The following is a 25,108-nucleotide window of genomic DNA, read 5'->3' as shown; positions in this document are numbered from 1 at the left end:
GTAACTCCGCTGCGCGTCGTGACTAACCCCTCCCGCTAGGCGTGGCGATATCCGTGACATCCCACTGCTTCTTGTTCCATAATGCTTTAATGAAATTCTACCACAATTCAGAATCCAAATCCTTGGATCAGAGTGTTCAGGGATGGTTCTAGAATTCTGTCTTTGACCTCTGACCCAATGGTGGGTTTTCTTCCGGAGTGCATTTTCACCTGCAACCTTTAAACATCTAAGACTTGATCACCCTAAAAAGACTATATGAATACTGGATTTCTTATTGGAGGAACATGTTTTCTTTTTGCTTTTTGATAAATGCAAACCTTCAAAACCTTCAAAATAGATAAGATACAAGGAGAAGAGTTTTATGCAGCCACAGTCTTTGTTGAACTTCTATTTGCCTGATTAAATGACATTTATTTGAAATGATTGTCAATGTGCTCACCATAATTGTTGTAGGTTTCATCGTTGTTTCCATGGCCATATTCGTAATATTCTGAAATGCTACAAAACAGACAAAAACATCAAACTACAGCACAAAGTGCTGATTACACAGTTCTTTCATTTAAAGTATGTCAAAGATCTCAACTTGAACAAGTGAGCCTGTTCTAATAATTATTCTCTTAAAACACATTGTATATGTATAAGTTATATAACATAGAAATGTAACTTTAAACAACTAAATGATATAACAGATTTTGGTTGAGGTGAGTTAGTGAGCTCAGTCAGATAGATGTGGATTTGATGGCTGTATTGCATTCTGAGCATCTCTAAGAGGATCACCATCATCTTTTAAAGCCACACTGTAGGGCTGATGAATAGATGATTATATTTGGCAAAATATTTACAAGGGTTTTGGATCTAAGCATGAAATTAACTCTCTGATTTAATGAAACAGAACAGAGACAAGAGAAGAGAGCAGCAGAACAGAGAGGAGAAGAGAACATTGTTTTTGTTCCTTCAAGAGAGGGAATCAGTCTTCAGCCGGTCAGCTAAACCTCACCTCTTGGACTGGTTGTTGTAGTTGTCCTCGTAGGTGTCGTAGCTCTGGTCATCGTCGTACTCTCCGTCATAGCCGTCATCGTAGGCCTGAAGAGAGAGGAACACCGCAGAGCCCTGCTCAATTCTGACCTGCAGCTCTGCTCATCCTCGTCTGCTGGGACTCTAATTGTTTAAGGTTGGGACATTAAAAAATCAATGCTTAATTCCATGGACAAAGGATCTCTGTTACACATACACATACCCCCTGAATGGGATAGGCCACACAACTAAATCACTTTCTACAGTGTGTATTGATCTGGTTTTATGGGCCACTTGTCTTACGAGCTGTGTGTAACAGACACTTCCCCAACCTCCGACCTTGGTCCAACATCTGCTGTGAGGGGTGCTTTTATTGATCAGTGACTGGAGTCATAATTAACGTTAACAAAATTACTTCATGTAGACCCCTATACACATACAATTTGAGAAATAAGTATGACATCCCATCTCATGGGATGTCATTACAGTATGTAAAATGACATCCCATGAGAATTTGCTTTGGTAAGTCATAATGGAATCATCTGACATATAAAATACCGCAGTGTATGCCCTATTAACTGCAGTAGAATCAAAGTATATGTTGTTTTACTAGTATAACTGTAGTAATGATAGTGTATAAATCAGTGTCTCTGCAGACATTATGGAGGAAATTACTTCCTTACTAAAGTGACTAAATATTGGTGTGTGTCTGTAATGAAATACTGACCCAGACCGAAGCTCTCTGTCATCTCTCTGAGTGGGTAATCCTTCGCTCTGACTCCTTGTGTTTATTTTGAGCTCCATCTCCTCAGTCACAATCTCCGAAGGTGAAAGCTCTTTCTAATCATTACATCTTGCTTATTTAAAGCATTTGGTTCAATGTGTTCTGTCAATCATCAACATAATCTCCTTCTGGTCTAATCCTTTAGCTAACACTAAAGCCTGCCACCGCAAATCAAAGTCTGAGATCTTATTGAAATAGTTTTTTCCTTACTTTTAGTTGATTAATAGAGCACACGACAGAGATAGGGGATCTTTTTTTGTGCAGAATTATAAACAGAACAGTTCAAAATAATAATTTGCATACATAGCAAACCTTCCTCTCTGGAGTGAGGACCTGCTGAGTTGTTGTCTGTCTGCAGAGCAGACCAATCTAAATAAATATACAGTACAGTACTCTGTTGTCAAAACGTATACCAGCAAAAAACTTGAAAAATAGAATAAAAATTCTATACAAGCAGAATAACCCTCATACAATGATCTTGCAGTAATCTATCTCCCCCCAAAATGCAGACATTTTATGGCTGACATGAACTCAATACAACTTAAACTTACGTCTGTGTGTGGTTTATGCCTGTGGTTACTTCTAATTAAAGTGTAATCAATTTGTAATTAGTTTTTTATAGGCCTTGTGATCAAACTGGTTTAATAATCATACTCGCCTCTTAATTTACAGAACGCCATCAATCAAAACAGAACAGGGGAAAAAAAGTGACGTTTTTTTGTGGTTGAAAAACCCCCGCCAGTCTGAGAAACTCTATTACCTTTTGTTGGCTGTAGAAAACTGAAATTCTGCTTTGGGCTCTTGTGTGACTAAATATGAACCTGGATTTCACTGAATTAATTCAGATTATGCTAGGGATTAAGTTGTTCAGGGGATATAATGCCACTTACTTTCTCCCCCAGTCCTCTCTCCATGAAGACGGGGTCAGAAGGCCGTCCATCGCACTAATTGGCTGTTTTGTTAACCATGTTCTAGTCTGACAAAATGGCTCCCTCTGATCCCGGCTGACATGAAACAACCAGACGACACGAGGAGAGTGTCGATATGTGCTCGGCGAACCAACGCACTGAAATCAAATACATGTGTTTGTTCAGTGTCATTACCTCCGCCCCAACGACAGCGCAGGGAGAGAGGTAATGTTTTCGGTGGCATGTGTGCGTTTGTTTGTTTGTCTGTCCGTCTATTAGCAGGATTACACAAAAACTACTAGACTGATTTTTACAAAACCGAGTCATTGGGCGGGTCTATGAGCCGCCCAAACACGACCAGCCATTCACCTAAATTCATTTTTTTAGACCAGGTTAACGCTAAAACCATAGGCGATATTGTAGGACACTTCAACATGTGGATAGCCAGAGCTGGGATTCGAACCACTGACCCTTCGATCATTGAAAGACCCTCTCTACCAACTGAGCTACAGACGCCCGCAACAACAACCCAGTGCGTGGGTCGTGGGTGCGTGCCCACAGAGCCACGAAATGCATTCATGGGCAGAAGTCTTTTCTAGTTATCAATATGTCAATAGTTATGTCAGACAGTGGAAAGAAATGATCCTCATGCATTTTAATGCCGTACACCCAACACTGTGAAACAGCAGAATGTGTTGTAGTACTGTACTTTCAAGTTTCCACTGAGATTATGATATACAGTGATTTATCTCTCAATGTGGCATCATTAGATGCGACAAAACAGATGGCAATTACAGAACAGTAGATGAACCACTTCTCTGGTACTGTCCAGTGACCGCTGTGTCAACACCACTTAAGTTTACCACGCAAGTTTGTTTACAGAGTCCTCGCCTCTCACCTCAACAACCTTTTACATGGACTTACAAGCACAGCGGCCATGACTGGACCAGCTCCTCTTAATGAAGCCTGGTCCTTATATTTCAACTCTTGTTTGGAAAAACCAATTAATGTCTCTCCTATTGAACATGCCCGGGAGGAAATAAATCAAGAGTTAACTCATGGCTGAGGAGTCCCGGCTCACATGCGTAATTAGGACGATGTGGAGCTGGAGGCGCTCAGAGCGGACACTCGTTATCAATAAAGCTTGAATGCCCCGTGACAGTGAGTGAAACTAATGAGGCCCACAAATCAAAAGTTCGCATAAAGTTTTAATGTAGATGAGTTCAGTTCATATCTTATGTTTTGATACTGTGAAACTGCTCTTATTGTAAATCCCCAAGGTTCACACTGCTGTAGTGTAGTCGAAACGCATGCATATTCATAACAACCCAAAATGGTGGTATTGCTCGTGGCTCTAATGAAATACGGGTATGGAAAGCTAATTCCTTCACTGTAATTTAATCATAATGGAAAGACGACTGGGAGAAATGCGTTCTACTCTCATGCTATAAGATGCTCTGCTTTGTTAAACTCTTTAATGGAAAGACTGAAAACAAATGTGTGCCTATTTCCACGGAAATCCACAATCCACACTGTCTAAAACACTACATTCCTCAAGTTGGAGAGCTTCATTATCCAAACCAAATTGCTGTAGGTTACAATCATCACAGATCTCACAGTGAATTCAGAATAAGCCTGATGCACATTTCGTACACAGTAAGATATGATGCCCTGTTAACTTAGAAACATATATTCATCTCACTTAATTTTTGACTGAGTTTGTTGTACGTTTTGTTCTTAAACGCATTTCAAATTTGTTTACTGAACTTACATATCTGTTTTCCTGTAAAACAATTCTTCTCACATAATTCATTTACTTAATTGTCCTGAGGCAACTCAACACAGGCAGTCTGGGATCTGAGGGAGTACAACTGATGCCGGGGCTTCTGGGTATTCCACTACCTCTATTCAACTATCTACTTGAGGTGTGTGTCACACCGTGCATCTGTTTTATTAAACAGAAGAGTTCTGCTTGGAGAATTCCATTTCCATAATTAGTTCACCCTACAAATGTGAACTCGGCAGTGTAACCAAGCCTATTGTTAAAAAGCAATTACGACTGATGTGCATGCCATCCTGAAAGGTACTGTAGGCAGAGAAAAGCAATTTTGGTCTTTCACCATTCCTAGAGTACAAGATTTGCTACAGCTATGTGACATCACATTTGTGAAATACATGGACGGATATCAACTGAACTTTTAGAATTCTACATATCTTTTACATACATTAAATAGATAATCTGGTACGGGAGAATATTTTGTTCTATTTCTATCTTCGAATCCTGCCAATCCTCTGTGTTTGATCCCATACTAGCATTCTCTGCGTTTAATCCCATACTAGCATTCTCTGCGTTTAATCCCATACTAGCATTCTCTGCGTTTAATCCCATACTAGCATTCTCTGCGTTTAATCCCATACTAGCATTCTCTGCGTTTAATCCCATACTAGCATTCTCTGCGTTTAATCCCATACTAGCATTCTCTGTGTTTAATCCCATACTAGCATTCTCTGTGTTTAATCCCATACTAGCATTCTCTGTGTTTAATCCCATACTAGCATTATCTGCGTTTAATCCCATATTAGCATTATCTGCGTTTAATCCCATACTAGCATTCTCTGTGTTTAATCCCATACTAGCATTCTCTGTGTGGCCTCAGTGAGACTAGCTGCTCAGGTTTAAGACCCGGCGATTCAATACGCATTTAGTCATTCTCATACTACAGCAGTGTGATACAAAGTGATCTAAGGCCTGTTGTCAGAGCTGTGTGTGTAAAGGGTGAGGGGGGGTCTCTCTGTGTGTGTAAAGGGTGAGGGGGGGTCTCTGTGTGTGTGTGTAAAGGGTGAGGGGGGGTCTCTCTGTGTGTGTAAAGGGTGAGGGGGTCTCTGTGTGTGTAAAGGGTGAGGGGGGGTCTCTCTGTGTGTGTAAAGGGTGAGGGGGTGTCTCTGTGTGTGTAAAGGGTGAGGGGGGGTCTCTGTGTGTGTAAAGGGTGAGGGGGTCTCTGTGTGTGTAAAGGGTGAGGGGGTCTCTGTGTGTGTAAAGGGTGAGGGGGTCTCTGTGTGTGTAAAGGGTGAGGGGGGGTCTCTCTGTGTGTGTAAAGGGTGAGGGGGTCTCTGTGTGTGTAAAGGGTGAGGGGGTCTCTGTGTGTGTAAAGGGTGAGGGGGGGTCTCTCTGTGTGTGTAAAGGGTGAGGGGGTCTCTCTGTGTGTGTAAAGGGTGAGGGGGTCTCTGTGTGTGTAAAGGGTGAGGGGGTCTCTGTGTGTGTAAAGGGTGAGGGGGGGTCTCTCTGTGTGTGTAAAGGGTGAGGGTGTCTCTCTGTGTGTGTAAAGGGTGAGGGTGTCTCTCTGTGTGTGTAAAGGGTGAGGGGGGGTCTGTGTGTGTAAAGGGTGAGGGGGTCTCTGTGTGTGTAAAGGGTGAGGGGGTCTCTGTGTGTGTAAAGGGTGAGCGGGGGTCTCTCTGTGTGTGTAGAGGGTGAGGGTGTCTCTCTGTGTGTGTAAAGGGTGAGGGGGTGTCTCTGTGTGTGTAAAGGGTGAGGGGGTCTCTGTGTGTGTAAAGGGTGAGGGGGGGTCTCTCTGTGTGTGTAAAGGGTGAGGGGGTCTCTGTGTGTGTAAAGGGTGAGGGTGTCTCTGTGTGTGTAAAGGGTGAGGGGGGGTCTCTGTGTGTGTAAAGGGTGAGGGGGGGTCTCTGTGTGTGTAAAGGGTGAGGGGGTCTCTGTGTGTGTGTAAAGGGTGAGGGGGTCTCTCTGTGTGTGTAAAGGGTGAGGGGGTCTCTCTGTGTGTGTAAAGGGTGAGGGTATCTCTCTGTGTGTGTAAAGGGTGAGGGGGTCTCTCTGTGTGTGTAAAGGGTGAGGGGGTCTCTGTGTGTGTAAAGGGTGAGGGGGTCTCTGTGTGTGTAAAGGGTGAGGGGGGGTCTGTGTGTGTAAAGGGTGAGGAGGTGTCTCTCTGTGTGTGTAAAGGGTGAGGGTGTCTCTGTGTGTGTAAAGGGTGAGGGGGGGTCTCTGTGTGTGTAAAGGGTGAGGGGGTCTCTCTGTGTGTGTAAAGGGTGAGGGGGGGTCTCTGTGTGTGTAAAGGGTGAGGGGGTCTCTGTGTGTGTAAAGGGTGAGGGGGTCTCTGTGTGTGTAAAGGGTGAGGGGGGGTCTCTGTGTGTGTAAAGGGTGAGGGGGTCTCTCTGTGTGTGTAAAGGGTGAGGGGGGGTCTCTCTGTGTGTGTAAAGGGTGAGGGGGGGTCTCTCTGTGTGTGTAAAGGGTGAGGGGGGGTCTCTGTGTGTGTAAAGGGTGAGGGGGTCTCTGTGTGTGTAAAGGGTGAGGGGGTCTCTGTGTGTGTAAAGGGTGAGGGGGTGTCTCTGTGTGTGTAAAGGGTGAGGGGGTCTCTGTGTGTGTAAAGGGTGAGGGGGTCTCTGTGTGTGTAAAGGGTGAGGGGGTGTCACCTCATTGCAGCGTAGGCCTGGGGTGACTGGCAGGCCTGGGCCCTGTACTATGAAACAGGATTACAGGGTTAGCGTGATAACTTCAGGTTCAAGCCTGGTTTATCCGTACCATGAAGGTGGTTCACTTTTCACCGTGCTATATCGCCACGGTAACTTATGCTGCCGAGCTAACCTGCTCCGGGGCAGGTTAAGTTCCAGATTATGGATCAAAACGTATGAATCTGGCCTACTCGTGTTCATGTGGAGGATAATGATAAAACGTAGGCAGTATTTTTCTAGCTTTCCTTCCTGCCTTTGGCAGTAGCGACTGTGTTGCGCCTATAGTTCATATTTCTATATTATTGCTCCTCTTGTGCAAAATATGGTGGACGGAACTTGGTCATGCGTATTGTTTGCCTTGTCCATGGCCGTGTCCGAATACCCATACTAAGGTATGCGATTGTTCATTTCGAGCAAATACCTCCCCTTTTACCGTGAACGCGCTCATAGCTAGATTGGACCAGCTGGGTCGACTTAACGAGTTGATAGCCACCGTCGTAGTACCGTTTATCCGTGATTGCGGTTGTCCGGTTTACTCAAGCGAGCTAGCGAAAAGTTCTCCTGGATATGTTGAACGAGCTTCGTAGTACGGGGCCCAGGAATCTCGACAGCAGTCCCGATCTGAGGACTTAGCTACCAACGACACATCCTGTATGTACACAGCTGCGTCAGATTTGTGGTCTTGTTCTCTCTTTCTTTTCTTCTTTCTCTGTTTAGCCAAATTGTAGCTATGCCAATAAGGACACTCAAGCTCAACTGAGGCCAAGCAGTGATTTGTGGAAGTGGATTCCCTCAAACAAATGAGGAAAGTACTGGTTTATTCATCCTCTGTCACACTCTAGATACACACTGTCACTCTGAGGAATATAGAGGCATCCATTCATAGATCCGAAAAACTGAGTAAAACAAATTAAGCACCTTTAAATTCGTCCACAGAGATCAACAATGAGACATCTCCAGCTATCAACTGCTGTCAACTTCATCATCGTTTACGTTTATTAAGCGTACCTTAATACAAACCTGTCCCCTCCTCTCTCTTTTACTTCCCTTCTATCTCCCTCTTTCTGTCTCTATTTCTCTCTTTCTCTCGCTCTCTCTCTTTCCTTCTCTCTCTCTCTCGTATGCATTGCAGCTGCTGATCAATACTCTCCTCTAACAGGTGCAATTATGGTAATTGTCACAGTATCAGTTTAATGCGACAGGCAGACATCTCGACAGACTCTATCAATCAGAGCGGCCTCTGGAGAAATCCCCCATTTCCTGTCCCCACTGTGGCCCCGGGCCCTCCACGTACTGTAGTCCATGTATCAGCATCCACGGTACAGTATGTCTTCACCAAGACAAATAGAGGGAGGCAGAAACTGAACAACGCTCAATACCTCTGATTCATCTCGCTCCAGTGTCTAGTACGCTTACCCAGCATCCTCAGCAGATGAGGAGGAAGCAGTGAGGCGTCGCTGCGTCCTGGAGCCAACGCTTGTGGAGAGGGAAAGAAATTACCCTGACCTGCTGAGAGGGGGCTGACTGCACTCTGCAAGCAACGCATTCGAAAGAAAATTGAGTGCTGGACTAGAGGATATAGCAAGGTGAGATTTACAAGGGGGGGAGGGGGGGGTAAAAATTGTGTGAAGAAAATGTTCAGGACAAATTCATTCCCTTCATTCCCTGGTACAGTATCTGTCTCCTTGCTCCGAACTCTCCTCCCCCTACCCCCCAACCCCGCCCCCCAATTACTGGCAGGGAAAATGTCCAGTTTTCTCACTCTCTCCACAATTTGTCGCGCTCACCATCAGAACCCAATTCTGTCTGCTAATGAGACTGTGTGCTTGTGCATGTCCCCATGCAGGCAGGCCAATCTGCAGCTGCCCGCTGCACACAAGGGGGGAGCTTTGGTGTAGTGGGATAGTTTTGTGGAAATTGACTGGAGAAAATGTAGCTTTTTTCATTTGGTTTGGAACAAACTCTTACGTTCACTTTAATATTCAGCTCCCTGACCTTTGACCTTGAGGGATAAGCCCCGCCCCCGGGACAGATGTGACAGAGACATTGTTATAGCAGATCTTAAAAAACATCTTTCTATCAGTGTAGATATGTATTGATTTGTCTTGGAAAGCATCTCTATATTTTGGTAGGCTTAGATTAATAGGGGACCGAGCTCAGAGTCCAACGATTGAGTAGAGCAGGTTTTACACTTTGTGATCTGCCCTTTCTCCCACTCCACTCTAGTTTCATTCTATTAACCTTTGGTAAATAGAAAAGTATTCGATGTGCATTTTTGTTATTTTCTTGAGCAGAGTTTTGTTCATACGCTCAACTGAAGTGAGACTTTTAATCTGTTATAGTTCCCAGAGACTCGCTGACATTCACCTGCTGATACAGTAAAGCTTTTTTAGTTTTGATCACTGCAGCGGTGGTCTTGGCCTGGGTAATGGTTAGCACTCTCCGGACCACCTCACTCAGACGGAGCTGCCTGGACCGGCACACCATTCCATCAACATACTGTATAAAGCTATCTACACTGTAGCACATCTACTCAATAAGACAGCACAGTGTAGAAAGCCAAACTGCACTCTGAGTGCACACCCAACCGCTTGGTGTTTAAGAAATTGCCTTAAGATGTTCTAAATAATCTAAATGCTACAGTGCACTATCCACTGGGTGCGCATCTAGCACTTTAAACGTGAAAATGGCGCGACTTACGTAGTCTTCGTAGGCCTCGTGCGCGAGCGGCAGCAGCGGGGGTCTGTATCCGGGGGTGGCTGGCGTGGAGCGGGAGCGCGGGGCCCCTCTGGAGAGAGAAGCCGCTGACAAGGCGCTCCGCGTCACGCTGCTCCCCCTGGGGGCCACGGCCCCCCGGCCTGGGGGAGGGGGAGGGGCCGCTCTGCCCCGGCCCCTAGAGAGCCTGGATAAACACAACACAACGATGGTGAGCTTCTGTGTTTCATAATGGCGTTTTATACCGTGGCTTACATGAGTACGTAGGGGGTGTCCAGTCATTTTTGACAATCCCACACTTCTGTAACCCAGTGCCTACAACAAATACACTTGATTGAATCAATTTACAATTATACCTTGTGATGATTTTGTTTTGATGAAATGTACAATTATACTTTTTGATAATTTGATCATACTGTAGCATGATGACTGGTACAGTAACTAAAATGGTCCTTCACAGAGACGGTAAGTACAGTATATAATACCACTCCCATCATCCTCAAGGCCTCACGTGGTTTTATAATAATGTGGCGTCCAGTATTTGCTGACTGACTGCATCTCCTTTTATGTCTCCAGATAACACACAAATACTAACTTCCGCTGACAGTGGACATATGTGTGTGTGTGTGTGTGTGTGTGTGTGTGTGTGTGTGTGTGTGTGTGTGCGTGCGCGTGCGTGTGCGTGAGCGCGCGTCTGTGTGTACTGTATGTATGTATGAGTCTTTTTCAGTGTGTGTGTGTGTGTGTGTGTGTGTTCTCAAATGGAAGATAAACAGAGTGCTCACACAGATGTATTCATGATGTAGAAGCAAAATAATGTCATCATATCTCCCCAGACCGGGTATTCACAAACATGAGACCTTGTAGCTAGGTGTGTTTGTGGAGAGAATCATGATCTCTAACTGTCCAGCATCATAGCAGAAGACTGAATCAGAATACTGAATCAGAATACTGAATCAGAATACTGAATCTGAATACTGAATCAGAATACTGAATCAGAATACTGAATCTTGTAGAAAGTACTCAGGCTCCCTCTGACATCCAGGGTCAAATACTGTACTGTTTGCACATTTATTTAAACTACATTTCGGCTTTATTTCAGTCACCCAGTGCCATAAAACAAATGGAACAGTCCCAAAACTGTAAATTCTGAGGTAAATCCAAGTCAAGTAGGTGTGCTCTTTGTGTTTCTCCCAGGTATGCTAGCCAGTATGATGGGTCTCTGGCTGTAATACCTTGCCCACATGAAGTTATTTTACAACTTGCCCCAAAATCCACGGATCAAAGGGAAATAGTGTGGTGAGCAACGATGTGGACCAGAGCAGGACTGCTGCTGTCTGCCAGTGAGGTCTGGAGCCAGGAGGGCTGTCGTGGGGGAGGGAGGTTGGGGGGGTCTGAGGTTATAAAACTGTCTGAGACTGGAGGCCATCCAGACGGTTTTAAAACTGGCAAGATGGAGGACAGAGAAGATAGATACACTGTCTCATCTGGCAGGTTTTCCAGGAGAGGTGTTGGCCCATTATTATCCCAAAATACAAAGACTTCAAGCAGGGAGTTATTGCCACATTACCAGGGGTATTTTTCATGGAGATTTACAGTAATCGCTTATCGGCGCAACATATGGAACGAATCAGGGGAAGGATGGGTTTGGATGGGTGAGGTGGTGATTTTAAACTTGGCAGTGATACATACTGGGGCTAAATTTAGCTCCAATTCCACCTGAGGTAGGCTAGAAGCAAGCTGTCACCCAACACTCTCACATATCTGGAGGAATGGAATGAAAAACATGAATTATGAAACTTAGTAATCATAATATACAGCATGGCTATAAAAAAAAGTACCTGTATGTGTATGTGCTCAAAACAAAAAAGCAGCAATGAGAAGCAAATAAATCACGCCCACGTTTCAATATCATTACTGTAAATCACAATGATGCTTCATCAAACTGTGCAGTGGTGCTCTGTCTGGGCCGACACCTTCAGAACCAGTCACATCTATGTATGCCAGCCCCCATGTATCTACAGGAACCCAACACGACTTGAATTTCAAGCAATTTGTAATGTTTTATTTATAATTTACCATAGAGGACCAGTAGGATTTTTTTTGTGCGCGCAGTAAATCCATGGCATATGTTTCCCAATGACATTAACCGAATGCAGCCGGTAACAGTGTGACTGGTGGCTGAAAAGTGGATATACAGTACTATAATAGTGAATTGGCCGAAATTGAGCAGATTTTACCTCAGTGGCCGTTAAGAAGTGGGTAAGCTGTATGTCTCTAAAAAGAAGAGGGTATACTCCGTCTACCTCTGAATACCACCGACTACTGCATAAAGGTACCTGCTGGTTGCCGTGGTAGCGCGCCTCAGGCCCCGCCCCCGGACGGTCCGCCCCCGGGTGGCGCTGTCCTCAGACCCGTTGAGGTAGGAGAGTTCTCTCAACTGCTCCTGACGGATCTCGTCATTATAGTCCTGAGGAAACAGGATATCAAACTCTGTTAAGACTGTTCTCAAAACCATCGTCTGTTGTATTTGAACCCGTCTTTAGAGACAATAAGATACCCTGGGGACTTGATGTCAACTTGTGCACTTGAATACTTAGTACCGATTATAAGATATCAAACGTTCACAATTAATTCATTTCAATTTGATATGAACCCAACATTCGAATGGCCGGATTAAGGCATCCCTATAAACTATGAAAGGCATTCAGCTATTTTAATGGCATTCATTCACACATCCCTATAAACTGTTAAAGGCATTCGGCTATTTCAATGGCATTCATTCACGCTAGTGAATATGTAAAGTAGCATTTACAGGACAATATGACCGATTATAAGCTACCCAATGTATCCAATGTGCCAAGTAATCGAATGGAATTGACCGCACCCCTATCCATGCACGGCATTTGTTATCACAGGAATAACTGGTTGTGACAATAGCCTGGTGCGGCTTACGGGATGGTGCACCTTTGGGCTACAAAGACCCTATCCTTCCTGGGTCACTGCTCACAGGGGGAGGGGGGATTACTAGTATTGCAATAAACCTGAATGCTGATGTTTGAAACAATTGTGTTTCGACAGCTTTATCCATACTTTTTTCAGAGTCTCAATGGTGACAGGTCAAGTGTCTTACGTACAGCAGTTATCTGTTATCAGTTATCGCTACAGGATCGGATGGTCAGGTGCTTGTGTAACGGGAAGCCTGGAAGTGGCTACTATATTGCTGTCAAGAGTGAAATATTGCTGTTTGCTGATTCTAGAACATTTCTCTCTCCCTTGGTCATTGAACATGACACGGATTTGCATCAGAGCAGACAGAAGAATGGAGAAGACACATTTCATTATCTTGTCAACGCCTGAGACAGATAAACAGGACTCATTTCCTCTAGCCGCTTATCCACTTCCTGTTTGAGTGACGGTGAAAGCAAATAGAGAGAAAGAGAGAAAGATAGATAAAAAGACGAGGGTGATAGAGGGGAGGAGGGGAAAGAGAAACACAGAGAGAGGGAGCAATAAAAAGAGAGGGAAAGAGAGAGAAGGAGCGAGAGAGAGGGATGGAAAAGTGGGAGGGATGGAAAAGAGGGAAAGAGAGAGAGAGAGAGAGAGAGAGGGAGAGAGAGAGAGAGAGGCAACAGTCTGGACACTCCACCATCCTGGACACCAGCCTCGCCTTGGCCAATACTATCGCCTCTGAGCTGCAATAATTGCTAAATGCTGATTGGTTGTGGCAACAGCAAAAAACAACAACAACACATTTCATGTATTCCATTTGAACAACAAGTCTACTTGTTGTAATTGGAAATTCTGTATTATTAGATCTTAGTTGAACCCCTTAACATATTAGACCTTAATTGAAGTCATTTAACAGACTGTGTTGTTTTGGACAGTTAGAACTGGCCTCTCATTCCTTGCATAGAAAACTTTGTTAATCTTCAATCAATCAATCAATCAATCAAAGCTTTATTTGTATAGTGCATTTCATACCCAGAGGCAGCACAATGCGCTTTACAGAGAACAAGGGAGGTGGGCAGACGTCCCACCCCTACTCAATCTTGGCATTCAACTCTCCTGAACAATACTGCTGAATCTATCATAGGCTGAGTTTGATCAACTTTAGAGTGTTTTTATATATTCTAGGATTGAGTCACCAAACCCAGCAGTGAGTGATGAAGCACAGGGTGGAACCACACAGCATAGGATAGAGAAGCAAAGTGTTAGAATTGTATTTAATCAATAATAGGCCTACTTTAATGTGCTATTTATGAAGCAGTATCAAACACCACCATCACTGCTGCCACTGCCTACACCCATGCACACCCATGCACACCCATGCACACCCATGCACACCCACGCCAACCCTTCTAACACAGCCCCCCCCCCCCCAACACACACACACACACAACAAATCTCAATTTAACCCCTGCTGATACTGTCACATTTGTCACATTCCATTATAAAATAAAACAAAAACATCACATGGTTCTCCTTTTAGAGCATACTGTGAGTTTAAATGTGTGCTGTGTGCCACACAACACGCACGCAGCTGTGGATGCAAAGACAAAGCCCCAGGCACCCAGAGAACTTTGGATGTCTTCCATTCAAAATATACGGTAGATAGAGCTCAATACTTGGGGACAATAAGAGCCTTGGTAAGGGTCTTTTGGGATCTCCATCTAGGATAATAAAAAGACAAGCAGCCCATAGCATTGTAGTACATCCAAACTTTGTGTTGGAAGGATGCTTTGTTTAGTATTAGAAAAGTGCGCCTGGAGAGCGCATGCTCTGCCCTTGATGCTTGCCATCAGCATGCACTGTTGTTCAATGTGGAAGTGGAGTTGAATGTGGAAGTGGAGTTGAATGTGGAAGTGGAGTTGAATGTGGAAGTGGAGTTGAATGTGGAAGTGGAGTTGAATGTGGAAGTGGAGTTGAATGTGGAAGTGGAGTTGAATGTGGAAGTGGAGTGGCATTTTCTAGTTTCAAGAAGGACGTCTCTCAATCTCAATGTTACCGAACGTGAAAACTAATTTGTGGATCTCGCCATATCAATAAACACCAGATGGCACTTTGGTGCATAAGATAACAAGGCCAAATGCCCTATCTTGCTGATGTGTCCAATCCATCAAGTATGACAAGTCAATCAAGTATGACAAGTATTAAATCCAATCAAGTATGACTATATTTACTTGCAACTCGGATGTGCATCCAGCTTAGTGTGGTGCTTATCACTACATTTGCAATGTTAACGAAAGTGAAAAATAATTTGTCGATCCATCATTTGGATCTGCTCCAAAATGTAATGGGTTCTTCCTTACTTTACTTACTTACACCCCTCCACCGAGTCTCATGAAAATCTTATACCCCTCCACCGAGTCTCATGAAAATCTTATACCCCTCCACCGAGTCTCATGAAAATCTTATACCCCTCCACCGAGTCTCATGAAAATCTTACGCCCCTCCACCGAGTCTCATGAAAATCTTATACCCCTCCACCGAGTCTCATGAAAATCTTACGCCCCTCCACCGAGTCTCATGAAAATCTTATACCCCTCCACCGAGTCTCATGAAAATCTTACGCCCCTCCACCGAGTCTCATGAAAATCCATCTGGTCGTTTTGTGTGTAATCCTGCTGTGTAATGAATGAACGAACACACAGCACCAAAAACATAACCTCCTCTTCCGGACTTTGTCCTGGGCGGAGGTAATAAGAAATACATGGTGAAACACGCAGGTGCCGGTACCCTATTCCTCCTTCTCCTGCCTGGCGGATTATCAGGTGAACAAAGTGGAGGTATAACTCCCGCTAGTCTGTACTGGGGAGGATATGACAGCTGAGGAGGAGGCCTTCCTCTCGCCTTTATCTCAGAGCCCCTGCATGGCGTGAGGCTACCAAGACGTAGGACTACCAAGGCGTAGAACTACCAAGGTGTAGGACTACCAAGGTGTAGGACTACCAAGGTGTAGGACTACCAAGGCGTAGAACTACCAAGGCGTAGGGCTACCGAGGTGTAGGACTACCAAGGTGTAGGACTACCAAGGTGTAGGACTACCAAGGTGTAGGACTACCAAGGCGTAGAACTACCAAGGCGTAGGGCTACCGAGGTGTAGGACTACCAAGGTGTAGGACTACCAAGGTGTAGGACTACCAAGGTGTAGGACTACCAAGGTGTAGGACTACCAAGGCGTAGGACTACCAAGGCGTAGGACTACCAAGGCGTAGGACTACCAAGGTGTAGGACTACCAAGGCGTAGGACTACCGAGGCGTAGGACTACCAAGGTGTAGGGCTACCGAGGCGTAGGACTACCAAGGTGTAGGACTACCAAGGTGTAGGGCTACCGAGGCGTAGGACTACCAAGGTGTAGGGCTACTAAGGCGTAGGACTACCAAGGCGTAGGACTACCGAGGTGTAGGGCTACCGAGGTGTAGGACTACCAAGGCAACGGGCCGGAGGCTCGTGAAGGAAGGCACTCAGAAGCTCCACTAGTAGACTCTTGTATCTCATCTCTGCCAGACATGGTTCACAAAACACTATTAGCAAATAATAACGCTTGATTAAACTGATGTAGCGCATGGACACCAATGGAACACTGCCGCCAAAAAGTAGGAACTCTGAGGAAAATCAAATGCTCTCCAAAGCAGGGCTAGTCACCAAGAAATAAACATCTCAAGAACCTGTAGACTGTAATATGCCTTCTCTACCTGTGGGCCTTGCACACTTGTTGAGATGTTATTAATTTAAAATCTAAACAGTATGCACATTAATCACATCTTAATGCTCTAGGCCCAATGTTGGCGGAGTCTGGCTAGTTGCTCCACACTGCAGTGTGTTAATTGCTGAATACATTAAAGTTCTTGTTAGCAGTGGGAGGAGATGGGGTAGGCTTGCAGAAAGCATGATCTTCATAATCTGTAATACTGTGTTATATCTTGCTTACATTTACAGGGACAGTGCACATTAATCAGAGCTTCAGTAAGAGCGTCAGTTTTATCTTACAGAATACATTAAAGATCATGCAATACATAGTGTTTTCGGATTCGGATGAATTTCGTGGAGGTTTACAGCGTGAAGGGATGGCTGTTGTATGTTCGGTGAAATTAGTACTGTTTACAAGTTACTGTTGTTTTGAAATGCAGAGGCGAAAGGACCTATGGTGTTTACAGGACGACTTCAGAGCTTGGTAAGCATAAACCATGTAATTCCTCAACTTGAAATCCACGTATATCATACTTTTAGAGTTTTTCGAGTGTGACCATAGCTAGCAACGAGCCAGGGTGTGCGCGCTGACGTTATTGACACAGAACTCTGTACTGCACAAAATATTTTAACCTGTTCTAGTCAGATACATGCCAGGGAAGCCAGGGATACGGCTAAACATGAAATTCAGTGTCCATATCCTTTAAAACCTTCAATCACACCTGGGAGAGTGAGAATAAACCCGTCCAGAGGGATCCTGAGGAGCAGAGGGGAAGAATAATTTCTAAACTCTGGATTAGCCTGCAGGAATTACAGGAAATGTAATGGGTTTAGAAGAACTTACCGGCACTAGAAATTTTTTGATCTCCTCCAAGGCATGGCTCATTCGGGAATAGGCCTCTCCTGGTGGAGCGAAGACTTCAATTAACACATGCAGATCGTTACTCAGATGGGCGTATTTGGCCTCTCCGCTTTTCCGTAATTCTTCTTCCTGTGAAAAAACAGCGGGAAAAATAGTTTAAAAAAAACAACTATGAACAAAAGGCCAACAGTGAAACCAGACCAAGAGCGATTGCAGAGGAGAGAAAAAAGATTAACATAACCAAACATACTAACAGCATTATTCTCTATTTCTGTGTGATGCAGACATCAACTGAGGCTTGTGGTATTTACTGGAGTGTTTTGCGCCTCACAGCTGAATGGTAATAGACTCAATCTCATCAACATGTTGTCATTGATTTGAAGCCTAAGGCATCTAAGCGAGAGTCTTCTGTGGTGCCAGCCCATCAGACTGTAATCCACTGATATTCAAATCACACTGCTGAAGCTGAATCCTTTCACTGATGATTTTTAACTACACATAAAATCGTTGCTATGATACTGTGGTACTGATCTATACAGCCTCCAAGTAAGATCTTACATTATTTTATAAAAAGAAAAACTAATTAACAATCGGAGTTTAGTAATGATGAGTTTGTAATTCCGTTAGTGTATTCAGCCTGTTGTTTTGACTATTTTGGTTCTTGAAGCGGTGTTTTTATAATGAACTTTTAACATTGGAGTCAACGGGCATTTCCTCATTCTCCCAGCTGATTACGTCAGACTCGACCAATATGGCAGCCACGGGAAATAAGCGTATTGTACGGCACAGACCAATAATTTCCCCTTCATTCATTGGACAACAATTGAATCGATCATTAACTGAGTGGTGCTCCCCTACAGAGACAATCAATCAATCAATCAATCAAAGCTTTATTCGTATAGAGCATTTCATACCCAGAGGCAACACAATGCGCTTTACAGAGAACAAGGGAGGTGGGCATACGACCCACTCTCTACATATTCCAGAGGGAAGCAAAAAATAGGCCAGAAAAGTGAGCTGTAAAAACTCTTCCCTGACCCCTCTCAACAAGGCGATGGAGCAAGCTCCAGGAGTATGTTTGTCTACCGGCTAAGTGAGAAGAGGAAAGATCCGCACACTGATTTTCTGATGAAGACCTAAGGGTCGAAACGTTGTGATATTCTCAATAAAGTGGACCGGGAGAAATCAGAGTGGGGATCTTTCCTCTCTTCTCACGTATGTACTCTGAGATCCAGCACCTGGCCTACTAAGGTTGGATGTACGCACAGCTCTTTTGCCCTTTTGTCTACCGGCTAAGAACATTTATAAAGCAATACATTACATTAAATTACATTTTCAGAGTAAGAGAGGCTAAAAACATCATAGGAGAGACATGGCAAACACTGGTGTATGTATGTGTGTGCGTGAGTGTGCCTGGGCCCAGGTAGAGGCAGGGGTTGGGGTAGGGTGGGGGTAGGAAAAGGATACGGACCCGGGTTAGGGTGAGGGGAAGGGGATCTGAGCCCAGGACTGGTGTATGTCTGTGTGTGCGTGCCTGGGTCTAGGTAGAGGCAGGGGTCGGGGGTAGGGTAGGATCTTGGTCCAACCCACTCTTCTAAACCAATCACCTTTCAGACAGCCCCTCGACCGGCCTTGTCGGCTGTAAAGCACCAGTCACTTTTCACAGAGGCCTCTGATTGCTGAAGTCACCACTCACTGTGCTTCAAAAAGCCAGTAATTACGCCGGCCTGATTAACCTTCTTATGTTGATGAAGAAGGTCACTGAGGCACACGTTCTCTGGCACACATTCAGGGGGTGAAGTGGCTTTGATGTGGGGGGGGGGGGACGCTTGATCAATGATTCCCACTCCCTCCTCCATGGACTCGTCACTTCTTAATGACCTCTTGATCCACAGACCACAGTCTGATTTGGTTTGAAGCTGAGGAAGGACATGAATAAATCCTAACATTCATACAGCCCATAACCTCCCTTGAAAGGTGGTTACTAAGAGAATGGGCTAATGAGGAGGTATGGTCTATTCATACTGTGAGGTCTTTCAAAGGTCTTTTGTGTTCGTTCACACAAAAAAAATCATTAGTGCTCTGCAGTGGTGGAACGAACTGCCCGCTGACGTCAGGACAGCAGAGTCGCTGCACATCTTTCATCGCAGGCTCAAAACTCATCTCTTCAAGAAGTACTACAACGATCCCTCCCTCTTAAGCACCTATTGTATTTGAGATGGCTATTCTTGCACTTTGCCTTCAGCACTAGATTATGCTCTTAGTCACTTGTTTTATAAAGGAGAAGTACTTGTGATTTCTGGTAGAGTAATACTTTGGCTTTTCCTATGTTAAATGCAATTATTGTTAGTTACTTTGGATAAAAGTGTGCTAAATGACTGTAATGTAATGTAGTGTAGTGACATGACAACTGCCTTTCTGTGACTGTGACAAAATATAGTCAGACAAATTGATGACATTTGAGATATTGCACCTTGCTGGTTGAGATCAAAGAGGACAGACCATAAAAAATGTTCCCTCTTTCCTCTGTTTGGGGCGAACCTTTGTGACATTTTGTTCTGTAATCATCATGACTCTGAGAGCTTCACCTTGCCTTCTCTGCCCGTCCACTAATAAAACACTTGTTCTGAAAGCCAAGCCCGTCTTTCAGGGTAAATGTATTTTTCACACAAAAAAAAGAGATGTGGTTCAATCTCAGTACAGCAGAATAATTTAGAAATGACAAAATGACTACACTTTTCAAAGATGTTTATTTCTTCAGGATCCACTTGGGGAGGATATAGATTGTCAACTAATGACTGTGAAAAGAGTATGAGTTGGACATACTGTGGACTGCCAGTGAGGTAGTCTGTGATCCAGACCACAGAGTCGTGGTCAACCTGGATAGCTTCTCTGCGAGCTGGAGGGGGAGGATGGTGTTGAAAGCACTGGAGAAGTCAAAGAACATGACTCTCACTGAGCTTCCTGGCCCCTCCAGGTGTGAGTAAGCTCTGTGGAGCAGGTAGATGATGGCGTCGTCCACGCTGATTCAGACCTGGTACGCAAACTGCAGTGGGTCCAGTAAGTCACTCACCATGGGCCTCAAGCGCAGAAACAATCTCTCGAATACCTTCATGACATGAGATGACAAGCATGTCAAATTAATCTGTCTTTAATCTGTCTCTCTGAAACATGTTTGAAAATGCTTCTCTAAGTCTTTAAGCATATTATGCGGCTTGTTTGGAGTGGAAAGTTGCTTTCATTGCAGAATATTCCTCAAAACCAAACAAAAGAGCAGAAAATCCCCTTCGTTGTAGTCATTACGAGCTGAACAAAGCATAAATAGATGTTTTTGTGCATCTGCCTGTAGGTTTCAAAGACACTGCAGAAAGGGCCATGAAATGTTGTTTTCACTCTGCTCTCTTTTCCCCCTGTGGAATAAACAAATTCTTGGCTTCTGTTCTCGGCGGATTGCTACAGTACGGCTAGGCGAGAGGGAGTGATTACGCGCTTGTAAGTACCGTAGCACTAACCTCAGAGAACAAAACAGGAGAGAGAGAGAAACCAACATTGTGTACTGTACTAATAACATTCGGAAGGATATTGACAGAATAACACTGGCTTTATCAGGCGAGTTCCAAGTACATGCCTTCAGGAGTTTCTGCTGAAAAATTTTCCCCAAAAAAGTTTTAGCATGAAAATAGTTCTTGAGGAAGCTGGAATCTCCATTGTAAAGGAATCGCTCGCTCAAACTGAACAGACACAGACATGCATTAGAATAGAGCAGTAGTCTTTGAAGGAATCAATATAGGTTTAGAGAAGGCATTCAGCATGAAGCAGTAGGATTGTCTACAACTCCCACAATATATCATGCTCCGATCTCAAAATTCTCAACGTGAACTGTTCCAGAGCCATAGCTCACAGTAGGCCTAATTGATTTTATTATTGGATAATTAATGCAATATGTAAAAGCTTCATCCATGAACAATTGTCAGAGAAGTGATGTTCTAGAGTGTGGTGGATCTGAGAGAGCTTGTAAACAGCTTTATTACAGACCAACTGGCCATGATAGAGATTATTTACTGTACAGGAATATGCTACCTTGTGGTTTTGTTCTCGTATATTTCAGCCAAGCAGCTCTTCATCCGGTTGAAACAGTGCATGTGAATCCACAAGGGAGCATATCTCAGTGTGCAGGTATTCATTTCCTATTTCACGCTCCGCTCTTGTACCATGCATCATGACAGGCTTGGTTGGATGTGTGCGTACACTAGCCACCATGATATAGATGACATATTGACATACAGTATGTACTGTGGCACAAACCGAAGTCTCTTCTTCTGGGGGAGGGTACTGTCATGCATCCTGGTCCTTTTAAGGCAGACATTTCATGCCAAAATGTACCATCTTTCTGCATCATTCTTGAGTTTAACTTTTTAAATATGGCATCCACTCACAATTTGACTGTCAAACTGTCACTTTAAAAACTTAAAGTGGAGCAAAAGACGCTCCTCACTGAAAGTACTGTACTTTGACTTGAATTGAAATTCTGAGCATAATGCTGTGTTCACACCGGGCGCGGCGAGAAAATTTGCGCCGCCCAGTTCGCCAAATCTCGCCACGGGATCAATGGGTCGCCGTGCGAAACCGCCGCAGAAAGTTACAAAAATGTAACTTTTGCGAATGTCGCCGCATCCTGGCCGCCGCGCCGCCGAGTTCTGCGATTCGCGCCACCCGCTCCGCGCGCCGCCCGAATTGTATTGACTTTCTATGTAAACTCGCCGCGCCGCAGGAAAAATTCACGCCCGGTGTGAACACAGCATTACACCTACTTTTTCTGAACACAAGCGAATTACCTCAGGTGTAAATTGCCATGGTGATTTTGACTTACTATGAAGTCCCTTTGAAGGCAACAACAATGTCAATCCAATGCAGAGAGCTTCTGATGAGGACACACATTTACCTTCCCTTTGTCCCTCATAGAGCCCTTCCCCAGGATGGACATCTTGGCTCCCGTCTCCTCCTGTAATCTCTTCATGGAGTTTCCCCTCGGCCCCAGCAGCTTCCCCACAAAATTAAACTGCAACACAAGAGAGGAGAAAAAACAATGTTTCACAAACAGCCCTCTGTCAACATCTCCCAATCAAGCAGTGTTCACAGAAAGAGAGGAAGCAGAAACTGCAAGGAAGGAGAAAAAAAGATTATTAGTGTCTAATATGGATCATCGTCACCCTCAAATATGTCACCCATTTCAATCAATTCATTTCAACTCCTAGCATCCCATTCACAATACAGTAGATGCCAGATTGCAGAAAAAAAAAGCATTACTAGGGAGAGTCCCTCAGCAGGAAATCGATATAATTGAGCCCAGTGTGCTGCACATTACAGCAGTGAACGATCCTCAGAGCTGAGGTACAACCTAACAGGGTCTTCACTTGTCCTCCCCTAGCCCCCTGCTGCCATCCTGCCTGGCCACTCATGTGTCTTATTGGTGTCCAGGGTCATCACTGATGCTAGGGGACGAGACACAACGTGGGCACAAGCCAATAACCTTCCGGGGAACATTCTGGAGGTCAGCGACAGGATAAAGTGAGAAATAACGACCCTACCGCCACACACACACCCCCAATGGGAAATCAAGTAATACTACCCAGATGACTAACTATAAAACGTCTACTGTACCTTGGGCCACGGGCTAACATTTCCCTCCGACTGTGGCCCTGCTGGTGCTCATACAGACGAGCCCCCCGGGCGGCACGGCCTCGTACCCTGCTGCTGCTGGGGGTTCATTATCAGAGCCGGGGACATTACCATCATACATTCTGACTCCTCAGTCCCATAATCACCGCCATCAGGCTGACTGATTTTCAGATTGCTCATTTCTTTGGGGGAAGTTAAAAAAAAAAATACACAAACAGCAACCTCAACAACCTCAGTACAGTACTCAGTACTGTAGGTGTAGATGACCTGAAGCAATTGATAATTCCACTAGTGGCCAGAAAATCGACAAAAGGTTGGTCTGCTGCTTCTAATTTATGGACCATGGCGCTAATGTTTTTGAAATTAATTACTTGACCTTCAGTGGTTTGGCAGGGTACCATCTGACAATGGGCCACGTCCACCGCCGAACGGCTGGTCAAATACAGTAGCCAGTTCTAACAGAGCTTTGCCTCCAAATTATGATAACCTTTCCTCAACGCAGGCTCTCCCACTGTGGCTGTGTAGCCTAGCGTCCCCCTGACCAGCTGTGTGCAGACGTCCACATCGCTGGTGACTGGCTGAACACTCAGCTCAGCTTGAACCAACACTCCATCAACACAGACCTGGATGGTAGCTAGCAGGGGACCTGAAGGAGATGGACGACATCAGCAAGAGATCCTTCCTTCCTTCCTTCCTTCCTTCCTTCCTTCCTTCCTTCCTTCCTTCCTTCCTTCCTTCCTTCCTTCCTTCCTTCCTTCCTTCCTTCCTTCCTTCCTTCCTTCCTTCCTTCCTTCCTTCCTCCCTCCCTCCCTCCCTCCCCTCCCCTCCCCTCCCTCCCTCCCTCCCTCCCTTCCTTCCTTCCTTCCTTCCTTCCTTCCTTCCTTCCTTCCTTCCTTCCTCCCTCCCTTCCTTCCTTCCTTCCTTCCTTCCTTCCTTCCTTCTCTCCCTCTCTATCTTTTGAGTAAATCACCTTTATTAGTTAGGTTGCCTCTCGTTCAGTTGCTAGCCGAGGCTCTGACAGGAATATCCTACAGCTGGCCAGGAGCCCTGCAGCAGATGGTCACCACGGCTACAGCAAGCGAGAGCGCACGCCGCACGGCGTCAGGCGAGTGGCCCGTTTTCATTAAGCTAATGAATGTCTGGAGCCTCTGCCTCTCCGCAGTGGGCAATTTGGGCTGTAGAAGAGGGCATGGTTCACAGTTAAATGAGGTTTGAAATGAGGCAAGTTGCCCCCCGTCGCCTCCACAGCGATAGGCCTGCGGATATTAGAACTGGGGTGTTGCTAATGCTGCAATTATGCACAGGGACATTTTTAGGCTTGTACAAAGACTTCAATCTGCTGATGGAAATGGACCAAGTGCATTTTGTATTATCACACAATGAATACTAGTATTTAAATATGATTAATTGTCAGGGAAAAGCATGTCCTGTATACATCTGGCTTTTGTTAGACTGTATCTGTCTTCATTCCCACATACTGAGGACAATAACTTAATTTACAGCCTCAGAAACATCATAAGAGTTAAATATTTTATAAACAATATAATGTAATTCTGACATACTGCCTGAATACAAGTCATTTGACATTAGAAATATCCGAAAAGGTTCTGTATCTAGGAATGTCCATTTTGGATGTCATATCCAGAGAATATCATGATCAATGGGAACATATTGGTACAGTATGCAGCATGTTAGGACTCTGTATATTGATGATATACAAAATATACAAATATTCCTAACACGCTGCTCCGGATATGACAAATCCAAAATGGATATTCCCGGATAAACACCCTCTTTGCCAAAAGACAGAGCAGTGGCTGGCCTAAGCTACTGTACCCACCCATATTGTGTGTTTGTCTGTGTGTGTGTGTGTGTGTGTGTGCGTGTGTGTGTGTGTGTGTGTGTGTGTGTGTGTGTGTGTGTGTGTGTGCGTGGGTGCGTGTGTGTGCGTGCGTGCGTGCGTGCGTGCTGCGGTTGATCTGCCAAAGGGA

The 25,108-nt window shown here is 44.7% G+C and overlaps 1 protein-coding gene across 1 annotated transcript in view; it reads right to left on the bottom strand.

Moving 5' to 3' along the window:
- Positions 1–25,108, bottom strand: part of khdrbs2 (KH domain containing, RNA binding, signal transduction associated 2) — a gene marked incomplete at both ends in the record, with an annotated part of 49,531 nt that overhangs the window by 3,071 nt on the left and 21,352 nt on the right. The window contains 6 exons of the mRNA XM_084458931.1: positions 440–498; positions 998–1,083; positions 9,868–10,060; positions 12,222–12,352; positions 17,421–17,567; positions 22,381–22,497. Of these exons, the coding sequence (XP_084315057.1) occupies positions 440–498; positions 998–1,083; positions 9,868–10,060; positions 12,222–12,352; positions 17,421–17,567; positions 22,381–22,497 (733 nt within the window). The remainder of the gene's footprint in view (positions 1–439; positions 499–997; positions 1,084–9,867; positions 10,061–12,221; positions 12,353–17,420; positions 17,568–22,380; positions 22,498–25,108) is intronic.

The sequence above is a fragment of the Borostomias antarcticus genome (genome assembly GCF_949987555.1).
Source record: "Borostomias antarcticus genome assembly, chromosome: 25".
NCBI classification, from domain to species: Eukaryota; Metazoa; Chordata; class Actinopteri; order Stomiiformes; family Stomiidae; genus Borostomias; species Borostomias antarcticus.
This window is presented reverse-complemented; position numbering and strand designations above follow the sequence as displayed.